The 27,872-nt window shown below is 38.8% G+C and overlaps 2 protein-coding genes across 7 annotated transcripts in view; both read left to right on the plus strand.

Annotated features, from left to right (window-relative positions):
- Nucleotides 1–406: 406 nt before the first annotated feature.
- lactb2 (lactamase, beta 2) lies at nt 407–4,792 on the plus strand. Its single transcript, XM_082513691.1, has 7 exons — nt 407–645; nt 1,169–1,329; nt 1,526–1,646; nt 1,912–2,090; nt 2,644–2,792; nt 3,260–3,347; nt 3,928–4,792. The coding sequence occupies exons 1-7, from the start codon at nt 524–526 to the stop codon at nt 3,969–3,971; spliced, it is 864 nt and encodes a 287-aa protein (XP_082369817.1). The 5' UTR covers nt 407–523; the 3' UTR covers nt 3,972–4,792.
- A 1,428-nt stretch (nt 4,793–6,220) lies between these two features.
- Nucleotides 6,221–27,872, plus strand: part of LOC309694489 (nuclear receptor coactivator 2-like) — a 56,566-nt gene continuing 34,914 nt past the window's right edge. For 2 of the 6 annotated variants that reach the window (XM_082514612.1, XM_082514616.1), the window contains exons 1-2: nt 6,221–6,493; nt 19,506–19,567. The gene's annotated coding sequence lies outside the window, so the exon portion shown is untranslated. Of the gene's footprint in view, nt 6,494–16,731; nt 16,755–19,505; nt 19,568–21,414; nt 21,646–27,872 lie in introns of those variants that run through there. The other 4 variants (XM_082514617.1, XM_082514613.1, XM_082514615.1 and 1 more) reach the window with 4 other exon arrangements.

The raw sequence follows: 27,872 nt of genomic DNA on the forward strand, positions 1-27,872 counted from the left end.
TCCTTGTTTTAACCTGCAAAATATCTAAGAAAGTGACACGAAAATGCTGTGTAGTGACAAAGACATTAACAACAAAGACAACAAAGAGCAGTAAAACCACAGAAACCTTTTTCCCCACAATCCACACATGCCTATCAAAAGTACACGTGTGAAAATGTGAGTCAGTCAGATGTGGTGGGAGATGTAAAGATGCGATAGGTTTACCCAGTCAGTTTCGAATTGAAAAGATATACTGTAAAGTACAGCATGAAATAAAGTTACAATAATAATGTGAAAAAGAACATAAGATAAAAGGCACAGCAGTACTGACAGCAAGCTTTAAGTGACACATTTAAAATGGGTGATGGAGGATCGTGTCAAAACACTGACGCGGATGAGCGATTTCAAGACTTTTATTTTGAAATCTTCGTTAGTACGTACAGGAAGTAAACAAGTTTTATATCCTGTATGAGATTCTCCTGAACTTTTACTTCTGTATGTTTTGTTATTTTGTACTGTTGATAACTTCACGCCAGCTGGAGCTATGAGCGCCATTATTCCTCGCATAGAGCAGTTGTCTGCTAGAGTGGTTCGGGTTTTGGGCTGTAACCCGGGACCGATGACTCTGCAGGGAACCAACACTTACCTGGTCGGCACGGGCAAAAGGTGACTCTAGTCGAGCCAGTAGTGACGTTTATCATTTTCCCAAAAGGAAACATGAGTAAATGTGTTGTCTGTTTAGCTCATGTGTATTTGAAAGGGACTAGCTGGCCAAAAACTTGACACTCCTTTTCCGTGCAATGTCTTAGCTTGTAGAAATGGGCGCTAATGCCAAATTCCATTTAAAATCTTTTAACTTGAGCATTTTCGCGCTTCTGGATAATAAAGGTGACAGATGGAACAAAGCTGAAATTGTGAAATTAATTGCCAGGGTCTTTTTGTTTCTTCGGCATATACTCAATATAATAAATAATAATAGTTTGGAGTAATATTTAACAAAAATAGTAGACTACATTTGCAGTGAAAAGGAGCGCTTAGTTCTCTGTAATGTGAATAAAACAGCTATAAAACAATAGCCAACTATAAGACAGAACAATGGAGTACTCATCGGTAGAGTTGGAATATATGAATATGCATAGTTACCTTTAAAACCCTTTGGGTGAATATATAATGAGCAATTATATTCCAGACGGGTGCTGATAGACACGGGGGAACCTGCTGTGCCTGAATACATCAGCAGCCTGAAACAGGCACTGAAGCAGTTCAGCACCAGCATCCAGGAGATCATCGTCACACACTGGCATCACGACCACACAGGTGGAGTAGAAGATATCTGCAGGGACATAACTGGTGAGCCCCTGAATGTGTGGGTATAGTTGGGTTACTTCACCGTTCATCATTACTGTAATCGTGAAATCTATCTAAAAGCCACCTTCTAATGAAAAATCTGTTATTAGTTTAGTGAATCAAAAACTGCCTGTACTTTTTTGGCTTAGAGACTCAGTGAGTCAGTATTCATTTCTTAGGGGTTTTTTTTATCTTGCAGGTTCTGAGGTCCGAGTCAGCAAACTGCCTCGCTCCAACAAAGCAAGAGAGACAGCAGGAAGCAAAGACTACAATTACCTAAAAGATGGAGATGTTGTTGAGACGGAGGGAGCCACACTCAAGTCAGTTCAGTTTTTACACGTTGTGAATTTATAAAAGAGCATTAAAAATACATCTGTCATAATATACACAGAAGAACAATAGCTCAAAGACTTTTTCAGGGTGAAAATATACAAACCAATATCATGAAATCTGCTGCAGTACCAACAAAAAATAAAATTTGTTAATATTCCTTTAGTTATGGTTATTATCATTCTGCACACTGACATGGCTTTTGTCTGAATCTACAATCAGACAATTGAGCAGAGAGCCATTTCTTTTTCCCAGAGTGCTTTTCACTCCGGGCCATACTGATGACCACATGGCCTTGGTGCTGGAGGAGGAGCGGGCTATCTTCTCTGGAGACTGCATCCTGGGCGAGGGCACGGCCGTGTTTGAAGACCTCTACGACTACATGAAATCTCTGCAAATCCTGCTGGACTCGGAGGCTGACCTCATCTACCCTGGTGAGCAAGGATACGCTGATGCTTGGCCCTCTGTTTTATTTCTTAAAAAACCCTCTGGATAATGTTTTTTTCCCCCCCCTCAACCTGTTTGCACACAATCACACAATGTGGTACATCATCACTACACCAGTGAGAAATGTATATTTTAATAAAAAAATTTAGGTAAGTCTAGTTTGATACACCATTCTGCAGATACCATGCTGTATCACAGATCATCGTCTCCATTATATTAGATAATGGTGAATTGTTTTTCCATATTTATTGCGAGGAGTGTTTCATGACATTGTTATAAGTTACTCTATGACTTCCACTTCTAAGATCCGCACCTATTCACTCACCGAAACGCCTCGAATAATTCTTTTTTTATTTTTAAACCAGTGAATATTTACCTTATTTTCAAAATAGCTGCCAATAAATTGTCCGTTGATCGACTTTACTTGTTTCAGAGCTACCGGCTGTGCTTCTTTGAGTTCTGCCTCTCTGACGTGCATTCATTTAACAAAGTCTTTCCGATGACTGGAGAAAAAGCTTGCTGCTGCTGTTCTCTGTGCAGGCCACGGACCTGTGGTTCAGGATGCTGGCTCTAAGATCAGACACTACATCAGTCACAGGGACCAAAGAGAACAACAGATCCTGGCAGCCATTCAGGATGGAGCAGGAAAGCCTTTCAGTTCCATGGAGCTTGTCAAGATTGTGTACAAGGTCAGGAAAAACCTTCTTTTCCTTTGATGCTGTTTCCAGCTTGTTGTCAAAGGTAGACTGGGTAGACTTCTACCAGTAATTCTACCATCTTTGACCATGGAAGCAATCTAATCCCTTCTGATTACATTCTAAATGGGCTGGCACTGCTGTACTTGTCTGATCTTGTCGATGTTCACACTCATTGCAGAGCATTTGTTTCTGCTAATCAGATGATCAACAATATTACAAGAAATAGACTTAAAAAGAGAGAGATTAATAATAACTCGGAATTAAATGCAGAATTAAACGGTTTCTTGAAATGTTTCTGTTTTATTAATGGCTGCCTGTGAAGCACTTTTCTCAGCTCTGGTGGTTTAGCATGTGCTATAAAATTGACTTTGACCTTGGCCTGATCCCATACAGACTGATCTGTTTTGAGGCTGGATCACAAAAAAATGACACTGAAACTTGTGTTGCTTTTCTCTCAGGACACACCTAAACACCTGCACCAAGCAGCTAATGTGAACCTGGTTCATCACTTAAAGAAGCTGGAGAAAGAAGGCAGAATCAGTCTGGGTATGGTCTCATTTACTTCCTTTACAAATAAGTTCCAGCAGATACTGTAATGATTTAAATATGATCCAACAAAATAGACGTATCTCACCATGTTGTTTTTTTTAATGCCTCAGCTCTGGCAGCAGCTCTTTGTTGCTGCTGGGAAATTTCTGCTCATTTGGTACAAAGGTTTGCTTGGACTCAAAGAAGGCCTGATTAGATTTTGGTGACCAAAGATCAAAGTCTTTGTGACTTCACATCCATCCTATTCTTTCGAACGTGATATATCAGGAATATCTAGGGAGGGAGGAACATGATTATATCAGAGATACGTGTTCTCTTAGACTCATAGATGAACTGATAAGAAATCAGTGGTCAAAGTTCAAGGTAACTGTGACCTCATGAAACCAATTTCTGTCCTGTAACTGATGAGTCTGAATAGACAGGTTGTAAACTTCAACATGCATGGTGAGCAGAGGTATACGACTGTGAGTTGGTAGTTTTAGTTACTATACTTTAGGACTGCAGGTTAATTATAACTGTGCTGCTGTCATTTAGAAAATTTGGCTGTGACACAAATGTAAACCTTTCTTTCCCGCAGTGAACGAATCTTCACAGAGCAGCAAATGGAAGAGCAATCTGTGACGTCCACTGACAGTGAGATGAAATGGAGCGTTGGGCTGGGATTTTCAAGATCAACAGCTAATGATTTTTGAATGCGAGATGATTGCTTTCAGCGCTATGTTTGTGCTGTACACCAGTGCTGATTGAGAAATGTTCTAGAGGAAAAATCTGTTGTATTAGTCACACCCGTTGCTTCAGATATTTCACAACTCAAAACACACAAGGCACAGAAAACAAAGGGACTCACCAGGACTGAGCTGCAGCCTGTGTTATAGTTAAACAAGGCTAAAATTTGCCTCAAGGTCAGCCGCCTGTGGCCGCATGAAGAATAACCTCATCCCCTAACACTTCCCCTGTCTCCCCCCCCCTAATTAAAACTGCTTAACTGATTCTATGTCTTCTTTTTTTGAGTTGAGGCTGTTAAAGTGAGCTTTTTGTGTTGATTTAAAAATAATTGTCAGCATTATCTTCCATTTAACAATACTTTCTTGTCATGTAAGTGGGATGAGTAGGATTTATACAGTATAAAATGGATGTACTGTACTTTATTTTACTGAGTTTTGTATATAATGAAGCCCAGAAAGTAAATAATCTCATAACATTTGTCATTGAGTTGTTATTTATGAGGCTGGCACTTCCCTATCACAGGTGTGTTATTGCAATATCTCAAGAAAGGTTTCATGTGGGTAAAAGGAAATTCATTGCTTAACTGTTCAGCTGTTTCTGGGTATAGAATTTTTTTATGCAGGCACTCGGTTAAGAAAGATTTGTCAAATAAAGCATAAAGTGTGTGTATGGGAATGGGAACTGGGGAAAATAAAACATTTTGGTGCTTTCCCAGACTGTTGACCGTGAAACAATGAGAAATCTAAATAGTGATGTGTACAGAAATATATTTATATTTTATATCCAGCTGTTTTCTCCCTTTGCGAACTTTAAGCCGTCTGTCTTTTCAGTCATGTTAATGAATCTCTAAACTTTGCACTGGAAATGCTGCACACACACAGTCAGTCGCTAGGTGGCAGTATCTCTTAATTTTATGGCAAAATTCATCGTACCATGGTCAGTTACAATAATTTGCATTATAATTGTTCTAGTTTTTTAGAAACTTGTTTTAAAAAAATATTATATGTAAATATGCGTTGGAATACTGTGGAAAAAAAAGGTTAAAATTAAACTGTGAGTGAATTATGTACATGGACCTCCATGTTTCCCTTTTCAACATTTTGCTCATTTGGGATTCAGTTGTGTCTTTACTGAAAATCTCTCACCTTACACTAAAAAAAATTGCAGTGCATAACTAATGCAGGACATTTGATGGACACCTAACACCTATACGGTGTATTGTGGACAGAAATATAATTGTAGGTTTAATTTGTGAAATACACTTTCACATATATAGGCCACTGTCAGAGCGTCTAAATCTTAGAACTGTATGAGCATGTTTATGGCATTCACTAAGTATTGGCAAAGGGAGAACATGTATTTAAGAGACTACAGGAAAATATTTTGTAAGTTACTAACTACACCCTACATACTATATCTGGAAGCAGCGGTGTCAAACAAGGGGGGCAGAACCAGCCTGCAAGAAAGAACCGATCATGCTCACTGGATTGTTTGCAAAGTTTTAAAATTTCAGTCAAGTTATTCATAATTTCGCACTGCAATACCTGGTGAGTCACTGTCAACAAAGTTCTAATTATAGATTAAAATACTACAGCTGTTTAATTCCAAGAACTCTTACTTCATGTCACCTGTTCTGGTCTCAAACTTTAGGATTATGGGACTTTCTGAGTTGCATCAAAGATGGTGGAATTCCTAATCTGTTGACTATGACTGTGACGGCCGGTTGTTATCTTGTTTTATATTTTGGCCACCCCCATTTTTTATATTAATTTGTAATTTAGGTTATATTAACTTTCTGTTGTCTTATACAGCTGTTTAAATGCGCTTTATAAATACGTCTTAATTAATTATTTGCACATCTGCGTTAAACTGTAATGCACACGTAATACAACATATTGCTGAAACTGCGTTTTTAAAAGTATCATACGTCGTTCACCATTTGTTCTATAAATGTGAATGTTCCCATAACGAAAAAGAAAAAAGGGACTTTATATGGGTGTCTTATTTTGGTGGTTTACTTTTCTTTTATCGCAGTCAGAACTGACAAAACAAAAAGTCACAAACTATCTCACAAATAAAATAGAAATAAAAATTGCATTCAGGGCTTTTAGTTCAGTTTTCCCTTTGAATAACTAGCTGACGGGAGTTTGCGTGCACGAGTGAGGCTGAGAAAGGGCGAACTGCAGAGACACCCAGCTCTGCCGTGTGGTAATGAGATGAGTGGAGGTGGGGGTGGTGGCGGTGGAGACGGAGGAGGGGGGTCTACTGGTAAAGATAAACAGCCGAGCCGAGGAGCCTCTGAGCCAGATGAACATGGCGGCTCCGGTCCAGGACGCCGCTGCCGCTCCGTCCTGCTGACCGACATCTCCCCGACGACATCCCGCACGTCAGGCACCCACGGTCTCCCAAACTCTCAGGTAAGTTTCCCGTCATTCTCTTGACCCCCACTTCTCCCGTTAGTCCCACCTCCAAAAACACGTATTAACGTAAGGGCTCGTGCAAAGTGTCCACTAATTTAAATCGAGTTCTATACTAAAATGATGTGCATTTGTTGTTGTTGTTTCATGTTTTTTTGTTTTCCTTCATGGCGGTTCTACATTTTTATTGGGTAGTGAAAATATACCACAGGGTTAATTAGTTGATTACAGGAAATAACGTTATGTTCGTCCAGTATTTAAACGCGCAGGTCATTCATCCGTGTTCACGAACCGGGTCTGACGGCGAGTATACTTCGCTGTGTTTATCGGCCAAATCGGCTGATTGACAGCTATCACTACTGAAACGGGGTTTCGGGCGAAACTAGCTCGGTGGATAAAAATGCTAATTTCCGTTGGTAACCTGCCAAATCCACGACTAGGGTTCAAATGTTCGGCAGAAGAAGTGAACGCAGATTGGCTCTGCTGTTTGTTTAAGATGTTTAAGCAACCGTGTTACAACGGCACAAATATCCCAACCAGGACTTCGCCGTTTAACTTTTAACGGTTAGCTGTTTAAATCCCCTCTTCCTGATCGAGAGAAGCGACAACTGCTGGTTTATGTGAACCTCCGCTGTAGCCACAAGCGTTCAGTGCTCGCTTGTTGCTCCTGTTAAAGTTTCATGTAACCACCCATAATTAAACCCTCGTTGATCACAGATGGGTTTATCAGATTAAGACAGACATATAATTGTTTAACAGTGAACATTTTATGATATTGTCACACTGGTTCATATCGCTTTGACTTCCTCAAGCAACTCAGGCGTCAAGCAAAACAAACGCAAGCATACACTTCCGGTTTGTAGTTTCAAAGTAAAACCAGAGACGCTCTAAAAGAGCTGTTCCACTTCCTATTACTAATCCCATTGAACAGAAATTGGCTGAAATTCTGCAGCGGGCCCACATAAATTATTTTATTTTTGGAAATACAGAACACAGATCTAATATTTGTTTAATGTTCAGACTTATAAAACAACTTTTATGTCCTTTTCTCATAAAAACACTTCTGTTAATACATGCTAAGTAACTGTTTAGAATTTGTGGCACTTTACCAAATTAAAACAAGTTGTTAAAAGCAAAGTCAACCCACAAGATACATTTTAAAGTGTGTACATGTAGCAGCTGGTTGTGGTGGTCTAACTGCCATCAGGAAATAAAAATTTCTGCTTTTGTTTCAAGTTTCAAGCCTGAAACTAACATATCAGCTACAGTGAAGCAGTTCACAGCCATGTACCCAAGTCCCTCAAATACTTATTTCACTATAATTAACCCATAAACAAAGACCATAATGGAAATGTTAGAAGAAAAAATGTCTAACCCATAGAAATTGCTGGGATACCTCTATAGGATGCTATCAGAGGTCCAGAGAGCTAGTGTTCTTCAATATATTAAAATTTCCATGTTTTTGTTGTTAATTCAGTTTAAAGATACAATTGTAGGTAGTTCATAACTTATGTTATTTCATGATGGTATAATTCCAGCATTTAGTAGAATGATGTCACAGTTTAAATGGCTGTTAATAATAGATTTTTAATAATTAAAAAACAAGTGTCTTTTCCTTTTCTTCCATCTAATTTGACATAGTTTATCAGCTAGCTCTACTGTGTTGTGAGGGGATGCTTATCTCTCCAGAATGTGTTTTTTTTTTTCAGGTTTGAAGCTGCAAACAAACAATAATAAAAAGGCTAATTATCTGAAAGAACATGTTATTTCAAGTGATATTATCGTTTTAGTCCAGTGGGAATAGTCGTAGGTGAAAATCCATTAGAGACTGGTAGATGGATAGAAACTACTGACATTATTATCGTCATCATTTTTTTTAATGTATTTAAAGTCATAACAGGCTATACTCTGTAAAGATGGGAGGACGTCTGCTGGTTTGTCAAGAAGGGCGTTGTGTGATTTGAGACCAGGCGTTTAGGAAATGAGGGATATTTACATCAAACTTGCGTCTTTTTTTCATGATATATGATCCTTGAGAGTGCTTTCACTTTTGCTTTTCCTTTGTTATATGTGTATGCTGTTAAAAGCCAATTTGCAAAGCAAAAGCCAAATGATTTGCACTTTAGAGTGGCCATGTTTGAGATATTACAATCATCCCTCTTATATATTCAGCAGATTGCTCCTTTTTGGACTACATAGCATGTGTATGTATGCTAACAGGACAGCATAGAATGAGGAGTGCGGCTGTGACAAAAACATGTCGTGCAGGTTTACGCTGAAAAGAAACACTCACAGCCCAGAACGTATTGTCTTGCAGTGAGGTGGGCCTTTTTAAATGCAGGCATAAGAATTTGTCTTTATTTGCTGTTGTGCTGGTTTCTCTGTGTTTGCTATTGTGCAGGTATCTTACTACAGGAAACCTGACAGTTTGCCTACGTGACAGGTGCCATCTGATTCCTCTGGAAATGTTATCTTTGAGGGCTGGGCTTATGATTTTTTTTTTGGGCTCTTTTAGGCTTATTTGCTCTTCCCGGCACCCAAAACTGAACTTTGAAAGGGATTGCAACATGTAGGCCAAGTGTTCAGGTTCTGTTTAACCCTTCTTTTTGTACCTTTTTTCTCTCTAAGGGGTTAATAGGCATTATGCTATTTATGCATAGAAACAGTCAGGCAGCACAAAATACTGTGCATGCTTTGTTTTAGTCAGGGATTCACCTCTATCTGTTTGCTCTGTGTTTTTGTAACATTTTCATTACAGTTACAGAGTAGTGTCTTGTCTGATTAAATTCTAGCACATTACAATACAATGTTCAATGCCAAAACTACCTTATAGTGCTGCAGCAAAGTGCAGGAATGTACTTAAGTCCAAGATCTTAACACAAATTTGGCAGCCTGCCCAATGAGGGATCCTTAGTGGCTTGAATTCACTAAACCACATGAGGGCTCAAATAATGTCCTGACCAATGACGGCAGCAGCAGGAGAAGGAGGAAGGGCAAGGCTTGACTGTGCATTTCTCCTCAGTTTGTTTTCTATGACGTTTTATCCTGGGACAGCAAGGAAATAGATTCACATATTTAAATCATAGCCATCAATCCCTGATGTTATCCTGGTCTTGGATTTAAAATAAATCTAGTCCTAATTTAATGTGAGTGAATTAAATCAGATATAGACGTGAAAGTAGTGACAGACTATAAAATAAACATGCCAAAATTGTAGCTGTAGCAAATTCAGGTGGTGAGCACTGGGTTCCGTATCTACTTAAGAGCAAACGTTGCCTTCAGTGTTTCTCACCCACAAGCTGATATTGTTAATTTGGGAATGATTTAGGGGGGTATTTAAATACCAGCACAACTGGTTCATCTGTACATCTACTAGTATTTACCAAGGGGTGTATGTGTGGGTGTGTGCATGCTTGTCGACTTATCTGTGTTTGTTTATGTCTGTCTCCTCTCTCTGCCACCAACTTATCAGACACACTCTGCCCCTGGCTTTCTGTCACGTAGCAGAGACAGTCGCCTTCCAGGTCTGATCCTCCTGAGACCAAGTGCTCTAATTAACCACACACACACACACACACACACACACACACACACACACACACACACACACACACACACACACACACACACACACACGCACGCACACACCCATACACCCATGTCACTGACTCCCCTGAAAGCTTCCTGTGGTGCCTGAAAACCATAATCACTGTAATATTCCCTCAGCAAAATGAATCTGCAGGATATTGTTACAGTATCTGATGATAACATACGTTTTACTTCTAAATCAAAGTGCATTGACTTTCAGATTTGAATACAAATTATCTCCTTAAACATTACTGAATAATAGGAAGTAACATAAAAGAGTCTTAGAATAGACTTCATATATGAGCGTTTAAAAGGTCAGACGATGTATTGGCTCATGCGCATTTTTTAAGTTATCTTGAATAAGTAAGAGACGATGCTTTAGATTGCAAAATGTTTAAGGCAGCCTATTTTGTACAATCTTTGTAATTGTTACACAGTTTCTAAATTAGTTCTTTCTTATCGTGCTAGATGTGACATACGCCAATACTTTATATCTGCGATAAGCTAATATCAGCTGATATCAGCTAGCCAATTCACTGGTTTTTATCATCTCTGTTGACACATTCAGTAGGTTATTTAACAAAGTTCTCCTTTTATTTATTTTTGTCCAACCATATTATTTTATTTGACCTTAATGTAAACAGTGAAAAACCTTGATAAGGGTACTATATAAACCAGTGCAAAATGGAGCACATTTCAGATTGGAGAGCTGTAGTGAAAAATAGGTCTCCTTTTCCTTCTACAGCATTTGGCAGTATGTAGTGATATGGCTTTGTTCTGCAACATTCAGATACAGTGCATACACGATGGGAGCAGCAGCACCCTGACAATAGACATAACACTGATTGATGCAGGTATTGTAGATTCCACACTGACAAGTATATGAAGGCCTTCCTCGGCCTGAGTGACAAGAAGTCATGTAAAAAAGGATGCTTTTGGGTCCATGCTTACTGGTTCCATATGAATTAAGAGGGTAAATAGCAGCCAGATGCTGCTAATAAAATATGCTTCATTTTAGGTGTTTAGCACAATGCTGGAATTTCCCAGTGCTCAGAGAAACTGCAAGAAACACAAGGGCTACATCCTAGACTCTGCAGGCGTCAGTTAGCATGTTAAATCCTAAAGTACAAGGCCTGCATAGAGCCCTGTGAAAACTATATTTTTCACATGAGTGTTCATTAACGTGCCTGCCTTTGGGACCATTTGGGCTTTCATGTAAGAGACTGCACTATCGATTACCCATGCGTCTTTGAGGCTAATTTCTATAAAAGTATAACCCTTCTCTGTGGTGTTTGCAGATCTCCAGATAGATAATGTAGTATGATCCCTACATAACTTTCTGGTTGTGGCTTCCATGAACTATGACATCACCTTTACTCATTTATAGTGGCATTTGACGTGTGGGCCAGCCATTTTCCAAATGAAAAGTTTCTTAACTCCAAAAAATTAAAAAAATTAAAAATTGTTTCATCACTGATGGACTGAAAAAGCAATCATGGAGGTTTTTCAGTTTTGGGTAGACTATCTCAACTTTCTCAACTAAATTATTTCCACAGTTTCCCTCAGTGCCATCTGGAAATTTCTGTGCTCCTGCACTGAAAAATCGTTTTCTATTCCTATTCTATTTTGGATGCATGGGTCAGCATGTGTCGCAGTTTGAATGAACAATGACTAATGTGTCAACCACAATAGCGGCTTAATACAGACTCAAAGTTTTTTGGTCTACCACCTGTTTATTTTAAAAGGCTAATACTTCTAAAGGCTAGATGTGTTTAATAATTTGCCACGATTATGATTTAAAGGACTTAAAGTTTCAGATACATCAAAACATTTGAATCATATTTTTAAAATGTGATCATATTTTATCCTAATGACAGGAGCTGAGAGAACTGAGGAGAGGCGCTCTAATACAACAACAGCAACACATCATTGCTCAGATACTAGCCAAGGCGAAGCACTTGTAGCTATTCTTGCAAAAAGTATACATACTTATTATAGATATACTGGAAACACTTGTTTTGTTTTTTGTTTGTTTTTTCTCGCGGTTATAGTAAAACCATGAGACCTAAGGCATGCTATGAGGCATCTGAAAGTTAAGGATAGTTGTACAAAGAAAAGCTGTTCTTGGGAGATGCAGAGCAACGGCTGAAAAATTCTTGTTATTGTTAGGGGAGCAAGTCAGATCTACATGTCTGTTGCTTATGACTCAAATATGATCTTAATTCGAAATTCAGACAAAGAATAGATTGCAGCAAAAACCACAAGTATTTTGTAATTTCTTGACATGGTGACTGCACACAACAACAGGAGGGGCTTTCATTCATATTCCCTTATTTACCGTATGTGTACCTAAAATAAAATACTCGTGGACTGGAAAGTTTGATCAGTCATCGTCATCATAAATCACCAATGTGTTTCTTCGAAAAATTTTAAAAGACTCTACTGTACTTTGACATATGATAAGATGATACTTATCATATGTCAAATAAGTATCATATATCATGATACTTGTGACTGTGGCCATGATTATAAGACAGTGTGGTCAACACCATTAAGAAGCATTAAGAATTATTTAGTTAATTAATAATTGTTTGTATTGTAAATGATTACATCAAAACCTGACGTAAGCTCAGACCGCCTACAATTTAAATGAAATCTTTTTGTTTGTCATGTATCTGAATGATAGGAAGTCTTTTAGACTCATCCAATACTATTGTTTTTTTAATTTGTGCATACTTAGATTTATACTTGCTAAAGCCTCATATTTGCTTCAGATAAATCTTGGAATCACTTCAAAAATGTAGCCCTTTCCCCTTGTTGTTGGTATATGATAGTGCTATCATAGTACTCATTTTAGTACTGTTAGCTACAGTGTTAGCCAGGGCACAGTTGTGGAAGTTTACATGTATTCATGATGGTAATTTGAGGCTTTTTATGACTTTTCTGAACGGTTCTTTGTCTGTTTCAAGATTTTTTTATTCAGCATACACCTTTGCCAACTTTAAAAATTAGAATTGGGTCCACAAGTTTAAATTTATTTTAGATTTTGTCTGGTTTAAACATGGTCAAAAGTACACATACAGGCACATACAAATATAAACATGCATACATAAAACATTTTTAATCAGTTGTGCTGAAGGTTCTCTAATGTCTTTTAAGTTGACTACAACTGCTAGTTTCTCTTTGGCAGCATAAGAAAACATTTGTTTGACACAACTCACTGGTTCAACCAATATAGAACAATGAAAAAGTCTAAGGAACTCAGTGAGGTTCTAAGAAGGAGAACTGTAGATTTATTCAAGTGTTTCCAAACGCAGATTCTGGGATGATCGGTTCAAATAATTTACGTAAATGCAAGTGGTTCTGATATGCCACCACTTTGCCGATGTCGGGAAAAAGACCTAAACTGTTGACCTCAGATGAGAGGGAGGATGTTCAGAAACATTTTAGGATTCAGCAAGGTTCAAACCTGCCTGGGTAGAGAGGGTGCAGGGCAAAAAAAGAAACCACTGCTCCAAAATCAACACCTTCAACTTCAACTGCAGCTGTACATGGACAAGCCAAATGTTCTTCCAATGATACATTGCACAAAGGGCATTTAATACTGAAGAAGGAGGACTAGCTCAAAATTAATCAATTTCACCTCAAATCAGCTGCTAGATGGTGGAAACTTCGGTGGTCCAATAGGACAATGATCCCAAACACATAAGAACTGGTTTTGGAATGGATAAAGGAGGCTGATGTTGGGCTTCTGGAATGGCCTTCCCAAAGCCCTGACATTAACTCGATTGTAAATTTGTGGACTATGCTTAAAAGCCAGTACTTTAATGAACCCTTTAGATCTGTTTTTTTGCAGTGGTTTTGACAACTGATTTAAGAATAGCAAAGAGAGCAATCAGTAATGCTTACCACTTAAAATACACTTTTGTTGAGGCTCTTTCAAACTTGGGATGAATGAATAGCATCTCAGGCAAGATTTATGTTTCTATTTTTATTTTTTCTTAGATTCATTATTGACTAATTTGGGAAATATGCCTAAATCCAAATGAATACTGTAATTTGAACTAATAAATGTGGAAAGATTTGTCCTTCTAAACACAGTTTTCCATCACCAGTTTACTCTTAGATTTAATTTGAAAGTGGTATTTAAAGTGGCAGAAAAAAGTCTTAAAAGTCTTCAGTTTGACTTGCTTAAACCACATATGCTACAGTGAGACAGTGAAAGTCAAATTTTAAAACTAGCAAGTATCAAGACACCTTCTGGCAGATACATTTACAGTCATTTTTTTCTCATTTTTTTTTATAAACACTGAAGACTGCAGCTGGCTATGAAAGCGCAGCATGCAGCCTCACATGATTTGAGTTTCTGGCTTTGAATTCACTCTCTCTCAGCTGTTGTGTTGTCGTGGCAGAAAGTCTTAGTTTTACAGTAAACGTCTGTTGCATATAAGGGATACATATAGCAGATTAAAGTGCTTAAACAAAGCAATAAACCAGCATGTTGCCACTCAGCTGAGGAGCAGGCTGCAAAGCTAACTTGCCTTCCTATGTGCAAACCATATGGAAAGCTGTGCAGGGTTGAAGCAGTAGACCCGTGAGCCAAGTGTAGCAGGTTGCATAACAAGTGCTAATTTGGTTAGCTGGAGCTGATGGCGGCTGTAATTCTCCAGCACTATGACAGCAGAGCTGTGTTACAGAGAGAGAGAGAGAGAGAGAGAGACTCCACAGGCTTCCAGCTGGATAATACAAGCTAATAGCATAACAGGCTTTTGCAGAACAAACGCAGGCCATGGCCAGAGCTAATTGTGTTGTTCATCACAGCCTTTTGGTGACAGACCATTGCTGCAAAGATGACAGTAAAGAGGTTAAGCAGCACTGTGGCCAAAATGCATATTATGGCTTGATTAAGTCCATTCTGATGTCCATTTGTTACTCCGATCCTATTCTCACCATGAGACTCTGGAGATGAATCAAAGTCACGTAATGACAAGTTATTAAATTCAGGAAATAACTGAAAAATTTTAAAAGTTTATAAATATCCTTTTGTCCACATGTGATCAAAGAGAGGTCATCAAAGCTGAGCTTCTTGTGTTTTGGTTTAGCATCACATCTGTGGCTGAGAGAGAATAATTAGATTAAGAGTAAAAGCAGATGACAGGGCTGCTTTTGAAAAACTTGTCATTTTTAAGAGTTACTTAAGTCATTTGTGGCTTAAAGGTAATTTTTGTGCAGTCTTAAGATGAATGATTGAGCAGAATTTGTAATTAGTTGACATGCTAACCTCCCTGAATGACTGTGGGTGCTTTTGTTCATATTCACAAATTAGTCATATGTTTCACATAACATTATAAGACATGGGCGGAATCTCACAGTTTCACAAGAAATTTGATGCATAATTGTGAACATTGCAAATTGCAGATGGGCTGTTTTTGCACATCTTATATGGGATTATATATTTTGCGTTACTGGCCAGGATTATCAGCCTATGCGTCTAACTTGTGTAATGTGTTAGACGCATAGGCTGTATACTGTAAACCAGCTCTGAGCTCGGTGTAGCTGTGGATGTCTGTGTTACCATAGAGCTGCTTAGTAACAGAAATTAATCACAGTCAGGAAGTAGGCCGTCTCTCTGTGTGGCTCTCATTGACTTTCTGTAGCTCCCTCTCACTCTTCCCTCTCTTTATCTAACAGACACTCAGTGTGTGTGTGTGTGTGTGTGTGAATGTGTGCATGTCAGTGTGTATGTGCGTGCTTGGTTACCACAATGTCTATTATGCAAATAATTAACAGTGTAACCCTCCATTGCTAACTACAAAGTTTGGTCTTTACACAATTGCCATGACTCTGTAGGTGCAAATATGTGTTTCTTTGTTTTTGCTGAAAGCAAAGTTCAAGTCACTTTGGGGGCCCATTGTTTATTTTTTTAAAACAGCCTTTAGAAATTATTTGCATGTTCTTTCCTTTGAGAAAAGGCTGTTTCCGAAAGGGAGAAAACAGTCCAACTGGTTAATCTGTATTTTACTGGTGCTTCAGTGTGCATCTTACTGTCTTGGTTTGTTCTACTTGAGGTCCTGGGTAAAATGACTGACAAAAATGTACCCTTTGCAGTACCTAAATTTGCAGTGCACAAAGTGGGCTGGGTGACAGCCACAGGATTTTTCTGTCATCGTGCATGTGCGCAGGAAGAACATTTGTGCTTGCATGTGTGCTTGTGCAATTCACAAAGGAGTTGGGTAGAGATCAGCTGTCCATCTTTCCTCCACAGACACTGACACACTCTGATGCACACACAAACTGACAAATGCACACGCACGCACAGCTATCTCAGTGGTGGCAGGTGCATGTTAAAGTGCAGTGTGGTTTGAGTGTGCTGTGTCCAACTGACTGAGAATGCTGCTGCCACACGCACACACACGCACACACACACACACACACACACACACACACACACACACACACACACACACACACACACACACACACTAAGTAACAGTGAACAAATCGGGGGGAAGAGCAAGCAGATGTTTCAGATTTGGCCACTGACCAAAAAAAATAACTTCTTCTTTTTAGTACTTTTCATTTGGTGTTCTTGATTACAGTAACTACACACACACACACACACACACACCACAAGCATGCAACACATTACCACTGTGCTAACGATCTCGATTTGGTAGGTTTGACTCTTCCATTTATTTCATCTATTTTAACTTGTTAAACTTTCAAGCTGCAACATATTGCATTATACACATCATAATGTTTTTAAAACTGGTTGGTCAACCCTGTCCATGCCCACAGTGAGCAATGCATGCGGATACCGAGTACTGATACCAGTTAAATGACTGGACTGTATTCTTTTACTACGAGGAAGCAATTGGGAATTGCTCTTTTATCTGCAAGGCAATGTCAGGCTTGGCTTTCGCTTTCCAGACTTTGTAAAACAAATTGTAACAGGCTTATTAAGTCTAGTAATAAATGACAAGACAACCAAGATGAATTCAATCTAAAATAAAAGTAAAAAGTGTGTATGTTATTCGCCTAATCTTTTTTGCACTAGTTTCATTTCAGCTCAGATTTAGAATCTTCCCTGCCCACAGCTTTCATTTCATACTAGTTTCTCCTTTCGCTGCTCTCAGTCTCGCCGTGAGTGCACCTACACACAAACACAGATGCACATGCACACATGTGTTTACATGGAGCTGACAAGAGGCAGGCGAGGTGAAATAATATTAATCAAGTTGACAAAATGTGTTATGTTAATGTATGTGAAATAAATATTTCCCAATAAGTGTTAGACTGAACATTGCAAGAGGGAGAGTGCAAGAGCAAGTGAGAGAGAGCTATGTTAGCTCTCCTGCTAGCAGTGCATTGCTACTGATTCATACTTTATTAAACACACAACAACATAGGCTTGAATTGCATAGATTGGCCCAGCTGTCGGCTTTTTGAGTCCGGATCAGTCTGATATTGGATCAGTATATCCCTGTGGCCGCATTAGCCTTTATTCCTATTTTGTGACATATTCTTTTGTTTGATGCTTCACATTATGTCTCTAAGGGAAAACAAGTTTCAGCTTCCTGCATCGAACGCTGAATTTGTTTAAACATAAGTACGTGAATGTTCATAGCCCCAAACCTCAGTATTAGTGAAATTGTATTTATAACTTATTTACTACTATGTCAGAAGTGGAAAAGAACAAAGTCACAGTAACAGTTTTTGTCAAGGACTTTTGGTAAAGATGTACAGAAAATTATGGAAAAATACTGAACGCTTCACTTCTACAGTCGGAGGATTTTGCAGGTCTGTTATGCTGTTGCACTGGACGTGTCGCTTCTATGTTGAATTCTTAGGGCACGAGATGGTAAATCGTCACTCAAACCCACAGTGTGGGGTTTTCCTTTAATTTGCCATCCCTTTTAACACTGAGGGGGGAAGAGGATGTGATTCAACACAGAGAGTATGTGATGCATAATAGTTCCTGAAAAAAATGAGTTTTTACTTGATTACAACAGATATATATGTGAGGGAGGGTGACTGAAATCCAGTAAACAGGTAGGCTCTTTCTGTCTTTCCACAGCAGCAGGACATGTGACCTACACTTTGGACTTTACACACACGCACATAGTTGTCTGCAACATGAAAATGAAAGGGCACGCTGTAAAATGGTTCTGAAATATCTGATCGTTAGGGAGGGATTTAAGTAGATTTCCACTACACTTCAGCTGTTCAAATAAAAGGAGACCAGTTGTTTCATAAAATAGGATGTTTCTTGAATATGAACCAAAGCCAGTGGGAACTCGATGAACCTGGAGCAGCACCATACTGTTCCAGGTCAACCTCACGGTGTGAAAAAGGCCTCCGAGCTCTCGGAATCTTCCTCCCAGGCAGGGTCATTGTCTGGGAAAAGCTGCAGGTATCCTTGTTATTGTGGGCAGGAGTGCGATTTCCAGCATAACTGGTGGGTGATGATTAAGGTTAAATTCTGCTAAATGATTTTACCCTGTAAAAGACGGCAGCATATTTAGCAAGCACACACTCTTACACATTTGATCTAGGCGTGCCCTGCATCTGTACTTGATGATGGGTTGACTCTTGTGGTAAAATGAAGTGATGTGTCTCACTTAAGTGTGTCTCATGCCTGGAAAGTGATAATTATTCATGCACTTTAGCAACTCAATATGATGTCAAAAAACGTTCACTCAGTACTTACGGGAATGTCTCATCAGTGTTTGTGTTTGTATGCCTTTATTGTTTAATATTAAAGTTACATTACTAGTTTTGGGAAGTTCTCATCCTGTGAAAATACGCTTTATGTTTCTGAGAAAATAACCTGATGATGTCACTGGGGTTGTTATACCTGTGAGCCTGGAGACTAAACATTATTTTATAAGCACTGGATTTTGAAAGACACATCTCCGTTTACATCTTCATAGTCACACAAAATACATTGACGTATGCTAATTTGCGCTATGAGAATGATCCAGTGTCTTAAGAGCTTCATCTGTATTAGGGATAAAAAGCTTCGCCAACTTGGCTAATGTTGCGTTGATTTTTGGCCATTTCCAGTTTCTTACAATTTTTCTCAGTTTGTGCCTAAGCTGTTCATTATACATGCAATAATTCATTGTCCACGTGTCTGTATTTCTACGAACAAGATGACATGCATGCATTTTATGGTCCTTCAATCTGGGATCCTGTTTTCAAAGTATTACATAGTAATAGACACAGTAAACATAGTAATAAAAGGCTGAAAGAAATGTTATTAACGAAAAAACTATTTTTAAAAGACAAGCAAAGAAACAAAGATTGTGCAGATTCTAGGATCAGCTGTCAGACACATTGCTATTTAAGAAATCTGTTTCGGCCCAACCTTTCAAACACAAACTTAACATTTATCTTTGTTTTTGTTTCATGTGTCTCACAGAGATAACTGAATGATGTTGCCATATCTTTATGGATGTTTACCCATGATGCTTTGCAAATCAGGTAAGCAGAATCTTTATGTTAAGATAGTGTTTTGCTGTATTACAATAGGATGCAATACAAATATAGCATATATCAGTACATATATATGTTAAATTACAATGCAAGTGATACAGAAAAAAAATTTATTTAGGGATGCAGTGGAGTTCAACATGCAGATGCACAGATTCTATAAAACACTGAATTTTATTTGAGTTTTTTTTGGTTTGTATGTTTGGTTTTGTGCTAAGGGAAGCAAATCTCTGTTTTAACAACACAACTGGCCTGTGTTTCACCCCTTCATCACACCATCCAACATCATTTATCCGGTGCAAAACTGGGGTGTTACATCAGATATATTGACCACTGACCAAGTTTAATTCCTACTTACTTGCCAATATACTGACATTAGCAGTGATGATATTGGCCAGTGACAATGGTAGACCATTGTACTGTAACGGCACTCTTGTTTGATTTTCTATAACCAAATATAATTAAATAGCATATTGCATTGCCAAATATCAGTGCCATGGCATCGGGAAAAGTACATTTGCAGGAGAAGTTCAAAGGTCATTCCTCAGTCAGTGTATTTGTGATGGAGTTCAAGTCCTTTAAGATTCATTTCAAGTTTATTCGTTGTGCTACACATGTACCCTTCAACCGGACTTAAGGGTACTTTCACAGCACTATAACAGGACTACTCATCCACTTTTGCACGTCAGAGTATAATCGCCTTCTAACACGGCAACTTGCAGAGTAGAAAATGCAAAAAAAGAAAACAAAACCCCAAAGTTTTCAGTTTCACAGCACTCATCATTCTGCCACTGTGAGCTTAAACTTTAAGCTCTTAAAAAAAAACAACCATCTGAACATTTGGTTGGGATCATTAAAACTTAAAACATGAAACTAAACCAAAAGGAGCATCACTGGATCAAAGGTAAGGAACACCGTCAGACATTATTTACAGCAGTTCATAGAAACCACAACAGCTCATAAAGCAAAACAGGGACATCCTGACATAAGAACATGGAAAGTGAAAACACAGAAGGACCGTATGTTTTAAGCGAGGGTGACAGTTAACCTAGCAATTTTTGTGCGAGTATGGGGTAGCTGTATGTGTGCGCAAAGCTCTTAGAGCTTTAGCCATTTGTAAAATTACCTCTTAGTGTGTGTTTGTCTCTTTTTTCTGTGACTCATTTCACTTGTGTGTGTGTCTGTGTTTTTGCCATCTCCCTTCATGTAGGGCTTATTATACAAGCAGGGACAATGCTTATTATGCAAGTGCTGAATGTAATAGTCTTTCTCTGTCACTCACTGGCTTCACTGTTTCTGACAGACATCTCTTTCTGCTTCAGTTTTGAAAGTTGTGCGCAAGTTTGAATAATAGAAAATGTATGTATGTATTTATTTTTTTGTTCTTCTTGTTCGCCAAAAATAGACAGAAATATTCAGGCACCCGTAAATTCTGACAGCACTCACATTTCTCATTTTGCCAAATATTTGCAGTTTTTTGAACATCTGCATGTAAGCATTGCAAGTTTGTGAAAAGTGTTGCAACTAGTGATAAAGTAACACATTTTGTACTTTGACTGTTTTGTAACAAATGTCATAGACGGTAATGATTAGTGTATTTTTTTAAAATAATAAAAGCCATCCAGAATTACAGAACAATAGGCCATGTAAATCATCCAGTGCCTAGAACGATTGTGAGCGAGAGGAGGGAGGAGTGTGTTCCTGTGTTGTGGGAGGAGACAGGGAGGAGTGTGTGTATGTGTGTGTTTCTACGTGATGGGGGGAGGGGAAAACAAGCGAGAGAGGGGGAGAGAGAGAGCAAGGGGGAGGGAGGGAGTGAGAGAGAGAGGATTTGCGGCATGTAGTTTGTCAGCTGTCATTAGAGGCAGATGACACACACATACACACAGACACACACACACACACACACAGGAATAATCTCACAGAGAAGCGAGGGGAAATACAAAACGAGTGTATGGTTGTGCGTGTGTGTGTGTGTGTATGCTGTGAAAACCAGTGTGTTTGCCCGGCCGGCATGGGATGTTTAGCCGGCTCTGGACCTGTTATGGACTGTTTTAACCAAAGCAAAGGTAAGCAATGCTCAGACTCTGATCTGCTTCGTTCTGTTTCATGCTGACAGCAGATTAAAAGGCAAAGTCTATAAGGTTGGTTGACACACTATATTTAAGAACACACTCTTTTTTTCCATATGTCTCAGATGATGACATTAAACAGAAGCAATGTTTAGCAGTGTCGTCAGCTACTTCTTGTTAACTTGAATCAATCAGAAGTTATGTCCCGCTTTAAAGCACCTGTCAGTCACTCATGCTTTGATTGGACATATCTGAGCTAATGTTTATTTAATGTGAATGACAGAAATTAACTTTATATTATGTTATCCCCATGTTTCTTTATTAGCCCACAATGATGAGTTCTGATGCTCACAGTAGGTGTGACTATCCCAGTCATACTTGGACTTTGAGCTGTCATGTATTGTTGTTGTGGTTTTGTGTGTGCGAGCGTGTGTGCGAGCGTGTGTGTGCATGTTGCAATGGGAGTGGTTATGAATGACTGGCCACACACGCAGAGTGCACAGTCAGCAGGCCCGAAGCTGCTCTGTCACCTGAGGTCTAACCAGCCAACTGTTTACTCAGTTTTCTGCGCTTCAATAACAACTGTTGGTAAAACTCACCCAGAAAGCAGCAAGTTGGCCGAGTGTAAAATTCACAGGTTTGTGAAGTCGCTTTGCAAATGCTCAGTTTCGTAATGACAAGCTCGCAGTTAAAGGGAAAAAAAGGGGTGGACTTGTTAATATTCTTAGCTAGTGAGGTGTCAGTTCAGTTTTAATCATTTTAACTAATTCCCAACGGCAGTTTTTACACAGGATATTAAATTTCAGTAGAGGAACACTTAAATAAATCTTTAGTGTACCAGAATGTTTCGTTTCCAAGTGAGCACAGCGATCCACGTTTGAAAAATCCATGACTGCTTTTCTCACAAAGGCACACATACCAGCGCCAAACTTGAGCAATCTTAGAGGTTAAACTTTGAAAGACAACTTTCTGAAGCACAATGCAAACAGCTGGCGTTTCATGGGGTCACTGGGCTGTGACTGCATGTTAATTTTCACACAGACACTAGCTGCTTCTGCTGATAAGTCACTCAGGGAGCTGAAGGTGGAGTTTGACCTCTGGGCCAGTAGAACAACGTGAAACTCCTCTGCTATCTCTATCTAGGAGTTTTTGCTTTCACTTTGTGTGGCTTTTTTAAAGTTGCCTACCTCACCGGTGAATTCGTCTAATCATGTCTGATATGAGCTGTGGTGTCTTCCCATGTCATAAAAAGGGATTTACTGCCATCTGCAAAGAAAGCAGCATTTTAGTGTTTAGCACAGTGTTTAAATTGGATAAAAGTGGTAAGGTTTGTCTTGAATTCTGCATATGTTATACAATGAAGAGGGACCACATCACTCCAGACCTGGGAACACTGTACTGGCTCCCTTATCTCTCAGAATTGATTCTTTTAAAAGTCACCTTGCTCAAAGGCTTAGGACCAGCCACTGCCTTGTGTCCTTTCTACTGCTGGGTAGCCAAAATCACACCAAAAATGAGAACTGGAGATGCTCCCTCATTTTCAGCTAATATCCTACTTGATGATATTAGTGATTTAAACATTTAAACACCCATTAAAAGCAGGGCTTCTCCTGTCACAAACTGTTATGACAAAATGCCTTTGTGTGTTGTGTAATTGTTATCGTTACTTGTTTGCTCTTTCATCAAACCTGCATCCTCATTTTTTTAGTGCCGCACATGTTGCATGAAAGGTGCTGTACAACCAAAGCAGTATTACACTACAGTATACTGAAAGATCAAAAGAGCTTTGAATGGCTTTTCAGAAGAGTTTCAAACCACCGGCCCTGTACTGTGAACTTGAAACTTGAGCTGAGAAGAGGCAGAAATCATATTTAGGAGTCCAGATTTCATGATGACATAAAACAATCACTTTATTTCCGTCTGTGTCTCGACAAGCACCACTTTTATGTTTTGTGTTTGTTTTTAATGCATGTAGGATGATTCTGCACATTAGAGGAACATAAGTTCTCCTTTGGTGTCTTTCGTAAACTGCAGTGCCGAGGCGGCCCCGATGTTTTTGTTCTGTGCTGTTAAGCAGCCGCTCAGTTTCAGTGTTTACAGCAGAAACTCTTTTGTGTGTGTATGTGTGTGTGTGTGTGTGTGTGATTATCATCATGTTTGTCCATGTAGAAGCATGGCGTTTTTGTTTGTGTTTTAGTGAGTGTGCATTAGTGTGTGTGTGCGTATGCGTGTGTATGCACTCGCAATTGAGTTAGCATCCAGGCAGGCATGTTCAATGTTATTGATTCCTGTCTATAATCGATCACACTCTCACATTACATGAAGCTGCACATGCCGAGTAATGAGCAGCTGCTGGCTATCTAGCCAGCTAACAAGCCATCTGTGAACAGTTTATTTAGAGTTATTATTTTTAATGTCCCTCCATTTTGATGCTATGATAATTACTGTGGCATTTCTGCACGGCACTTGCATCAGATCATCTTTCACTCAGCTGATTTTCTTGGGTTTCTGTCAATACAGTTGAGTTTCTGCTTGTTTTGCCTCTTGTTCCCTTTTCTAACTTTGGGAGAATTATAGAGACAGAGATGTGCAGATAATTTGCTATTTAACTCTAGTTCAAATTTGATCGGATCATTCTAATTGTAATCTATTAGTAACAACAAGATTTTTCTCAAGTTGATGTGATGACGTTGAAGATGGCAAAAAAAAAAAAAAAAAAAAGGGGAACAGAAAGAAGACTGAGCTAAGGTGGCTGAGCTATGGTGGTGGGGGTGATTATTTAGACAAAAAAAAAGGAGTGCTGGTTGAAGTGAGCCAGTTTGTACAGCTTGGTTTTTACGGGGACTCACTTCTCAGCACACAGAAAGGCATTTGCTTTTCATTCCAACACAACAGCGTCAAAAAGTCTTTGGAAACTTTGACACTTCAATAAAAGAAGGTCTGGGCAACCAGGTGGCAAGAGAGGTAACTGTGACCAAATGTTTGACGGGCTTGATTGGCTGAGAAACTCCTGTGTGTTCAGGTGGAAAACCGGCTGTAGGGATAGACGTATACTCGTGTCAAATTTGCATCCACTACATGGGCGTAATGGATACACTGGAAAGAAACAACACTGTGAAAGCTGAAGTGGAAGTCAGACTGTGCAACCCTCTCAAAGCCTTTCATAGTGTTTTTTCCTCTTGTTCTTGAGGTGCAACATCTGTTCTGGGATTTCAAATCTTTGATGTACAGATTTTTTGATGTTAAAAGAAGAAAAAGAAGAATTACAAAAAGAAAACAAAAGAGAAAATTTCATAATGTTTCAATTTCTTGTTCCCTTTCATGAGAAAATATTTTGCAAGAGGTCAATTAGCTATACCAACAAACGATCATATTTATTGAATTAAACTAAAGATTTACTGACATGTTGGAGCTGTGAAGACGATGCTGTTGGATGATTTCGTTTGGTCTTCCAACAGGATGTTGATTGAGGTGTAGGATAGTATTATGACCTAAATTGTTTGAACAGCTCTTTAGCTATATCCATGTGTGTCGTAATGTTAGCTATGCTATGGACTATCCAATTAAGATGAAAGGCTTGATATAAGCAGGAAATAAAAAAGCTCTTCTTAAATAAGGCTTAGTGTGACATCTGTATCAAATATACATATGTCACATATGATTTATGTTGAGGAAACAAACAAAACAGAGTTTGTTTAATCATTAATCATTACTGGACTGAAATTTAACATCAATCTAATTAGGTTTGTTTTCTTCTTATTTGTTGACACACATTAGGGTTTTTTTTCATATGGTCTTATGCTCTCAAATGCTTCTTTTCTGAGAGGTTAGTGGAGCAAGAAAAGGAACGACAACAGAGTTTAACACACAAAGGTGCAACAAGCAAGAAAGATGGACAGTTTATATAGTTTTTGACATTTAGTTTCATTACACTACAAATACATTTTTGTATATTATGACTTTAGACTACAATGCAGCAAAGCTAATGACCAACAAAAGAACAAACATGAACAAGAATAGCCCACATAACCGGTTATTCCATGTATCATGGCCATTTCCCTAAGTGGCAGCAGTATGTGTGCATCTGCAAAGCTCAGCAGAGCACCTGTGTGTTATCATCCTTAAGCAGTGTTGTAGAATCTATCCTTTTTGGCACATATGTGTAGTCTAACTGGTAACTGGTGTTAGTGCTGATTTGTGTTAGCTCAGTTAAACAGCCTACTGGAAAGTCTAATATTGTTTGAATATTTGCTGACTCGGCTCCAACGAGCCTCAGGCGTCAAAAAAGAAAGCAGCTGTACCAGTTCATCCACTGCTGTCTTTCTCTTTGTGGCGACTCTTTCTAGTAAATCAAAAGCTATTTGGTCATTTAAGGTAGTGGTTACTTGAAATGACTAAATAGTTATTGAAAGCAAATATTGTAGCTACTCAGAGAAATAAAGCTAGATATGCACAATACAAATTGTCACCAGTAACTGGAGAAGAGCCAACCATAGAGTCACCTGCTCAGCATCACCGTGGCACCAAACAGCCGAGATGTACATAAAGAGATTGGACTTGTTGACGTGGACACGCCAACACGTAGAAAGCCACATACACAAACACGCTCACTGTGCATATGTCGCAGGCCTTTCAGTGTGGGAGAAGCCAGTGTTCTTAATCCAGCTACAGCAGGGTATTAAATCTACTTTATGTTTGTGGGTTTTCTGGCTTTTAGACAACAGCCTTAACAGTTTACAGACACCAAAGGGAGGAGGGTCCTTACTACCAAATACCTCTGTCAAGCCCACTGGTGTCTGATTGCTAAATTGATCCTGATTTTTATCATTTAGTTCTTTGTTTTTGCACTAGCAGTAGTAGGGAAACAAGGCACTGAAGTACTAGTCTTCTATTATAGTGGACTGTACTGCATTTGTAGCTGTGACTCCTCTTCACAGGTTGCATTCATAAAAATAATTATTCGGTTTTATTTATTTTTTTTATTTCTAGAGGTTTGAAAATAAAATTTAATATTGATCTGCAAGGAATAAAAAGTAAATTAAATTCAGTTTTATGTAACACCAAATCAGGAAGACATTGGCTCAAGGCATTTTTATATTGTGAGGTAAAGACCCTACAATAATACAGAGAAAACAGAGAAAACCCCAACAATCATTTGACTCCTTTAAGCAAGCACTTTGGTGACAGTAGGAAGGAAAAACACCCTTTTAACAGGAAGAAACCTCCGGCAGAACCAGGCTCAGGGAGGGGCGGCCATGTGCTGCAACCAGTTGGGAGGAAGTTAGGATGAAGACACGCTGTGGAAGAGAGCCAGAGATGAATAATAACTAATGATTAAATGCAGAGTGGTGAATAAACATATCGTGAGTAAAAAAGAAACACTCGGTGCATCATGGGAAGCCCCCAGCACCCTAGACCTACTGCAGCGTAACTAAGGGAGGATTCAGGGTCAAAGGTTTGTGTAAAGTCTTAAATATCATCCTTTGTCATCAACCTTTTTGAAGGTGTACTATAAGAGAGAGTATAATAACTACTAATAGTACTACCTACCATGCTTATATGCTTCGCAAATGTATGAAATTACACATATATATGTTAATTATTCATCCTTGAGGTGACTCTTTTTGTGTTTTGGCGCTTTATACATGAAATGAATTGAATCCGGATGGATTAATGTGTCTGGGAGGAGTGATGCATGCATACTTTATGATCATTAAAATAAGATGTAAAACCTTTTCACAAAATGCAAAGATCTCCAGGAGGAGATTCAATAGAGCAGCCACCCACGGCGAGCTAAATTGTGCGTAACATTAACTGACGGACTCAATTCATTTCTGGGGATAAAAACTCTGACATTTGCACAGTAAATGTATTAGGACATTAAGAATAAACATGCAGGTTTTCCACTATTCCTGCAAAAAAACAAACAAAAAACCACATTAGCTTTAATTTTGTGCTGTCAGTCATTGCATAAGACTGCGTGGTCGTTGTTATTTTTTCTTTTTTTTTGTTACACGCTGAAAACCTCAATTAGTCTGCACACTAAAGCCTGGGGATGACTCATTACCTTAATAACAATCCATAGTGCGTTTTACTTCCATGACAACTATCATTTGGTCAGAGTAGGTCTGTCATGCATATGGTGATTGTGGCATCCTCCTGACTTCCCAGCCATTCCCTGCTGAACAACAGGTCTTGTAATTATCTCTAATTTACAGTAGTAA

The sequence above is a fragment of the Aulonocara stuartgranti genome, assembly GCF_965226115.1.
Source record: "Aulonocara stuartgranti genome assembly, chromosome: 18".
In the NCBI taxonomy this organism is placed as follows: domain Eukaryota; kingdom Metazoa; phylum Chordata; class Actinopteri; order Cichliformes; family Cichlidae; genus Aulonocara; species Aulonocara stuartgranti.

What these genes read in the sequence shown, in the direction of transcription:
- lactb2 (XM_082513691.1), top strand. Translation starts at nt 524, where the DNA reads ATGAGCGCCATTATTCCTCGCATAGAGCAGTTGTCTGCTAGAGTGGTT. An exon ending in CTGGTCGGCACGGGCAAAAG is followed by an intron (nt 646 to 1,168) that starts GTGACTCTAGTC and finishes ATTATATTCCAG; the next exon opens with ACGGGTGCTGATAGACACGG. An exon ending in TATCTGCAGGGACATAACTG is followed by an intron (nt 1,330 to 1,525) that starts GTGAGCCCCTGA and finishes TTTATCTTGCAG; the next exon opens with GTTCTGAGGTCCGAGTCAGC.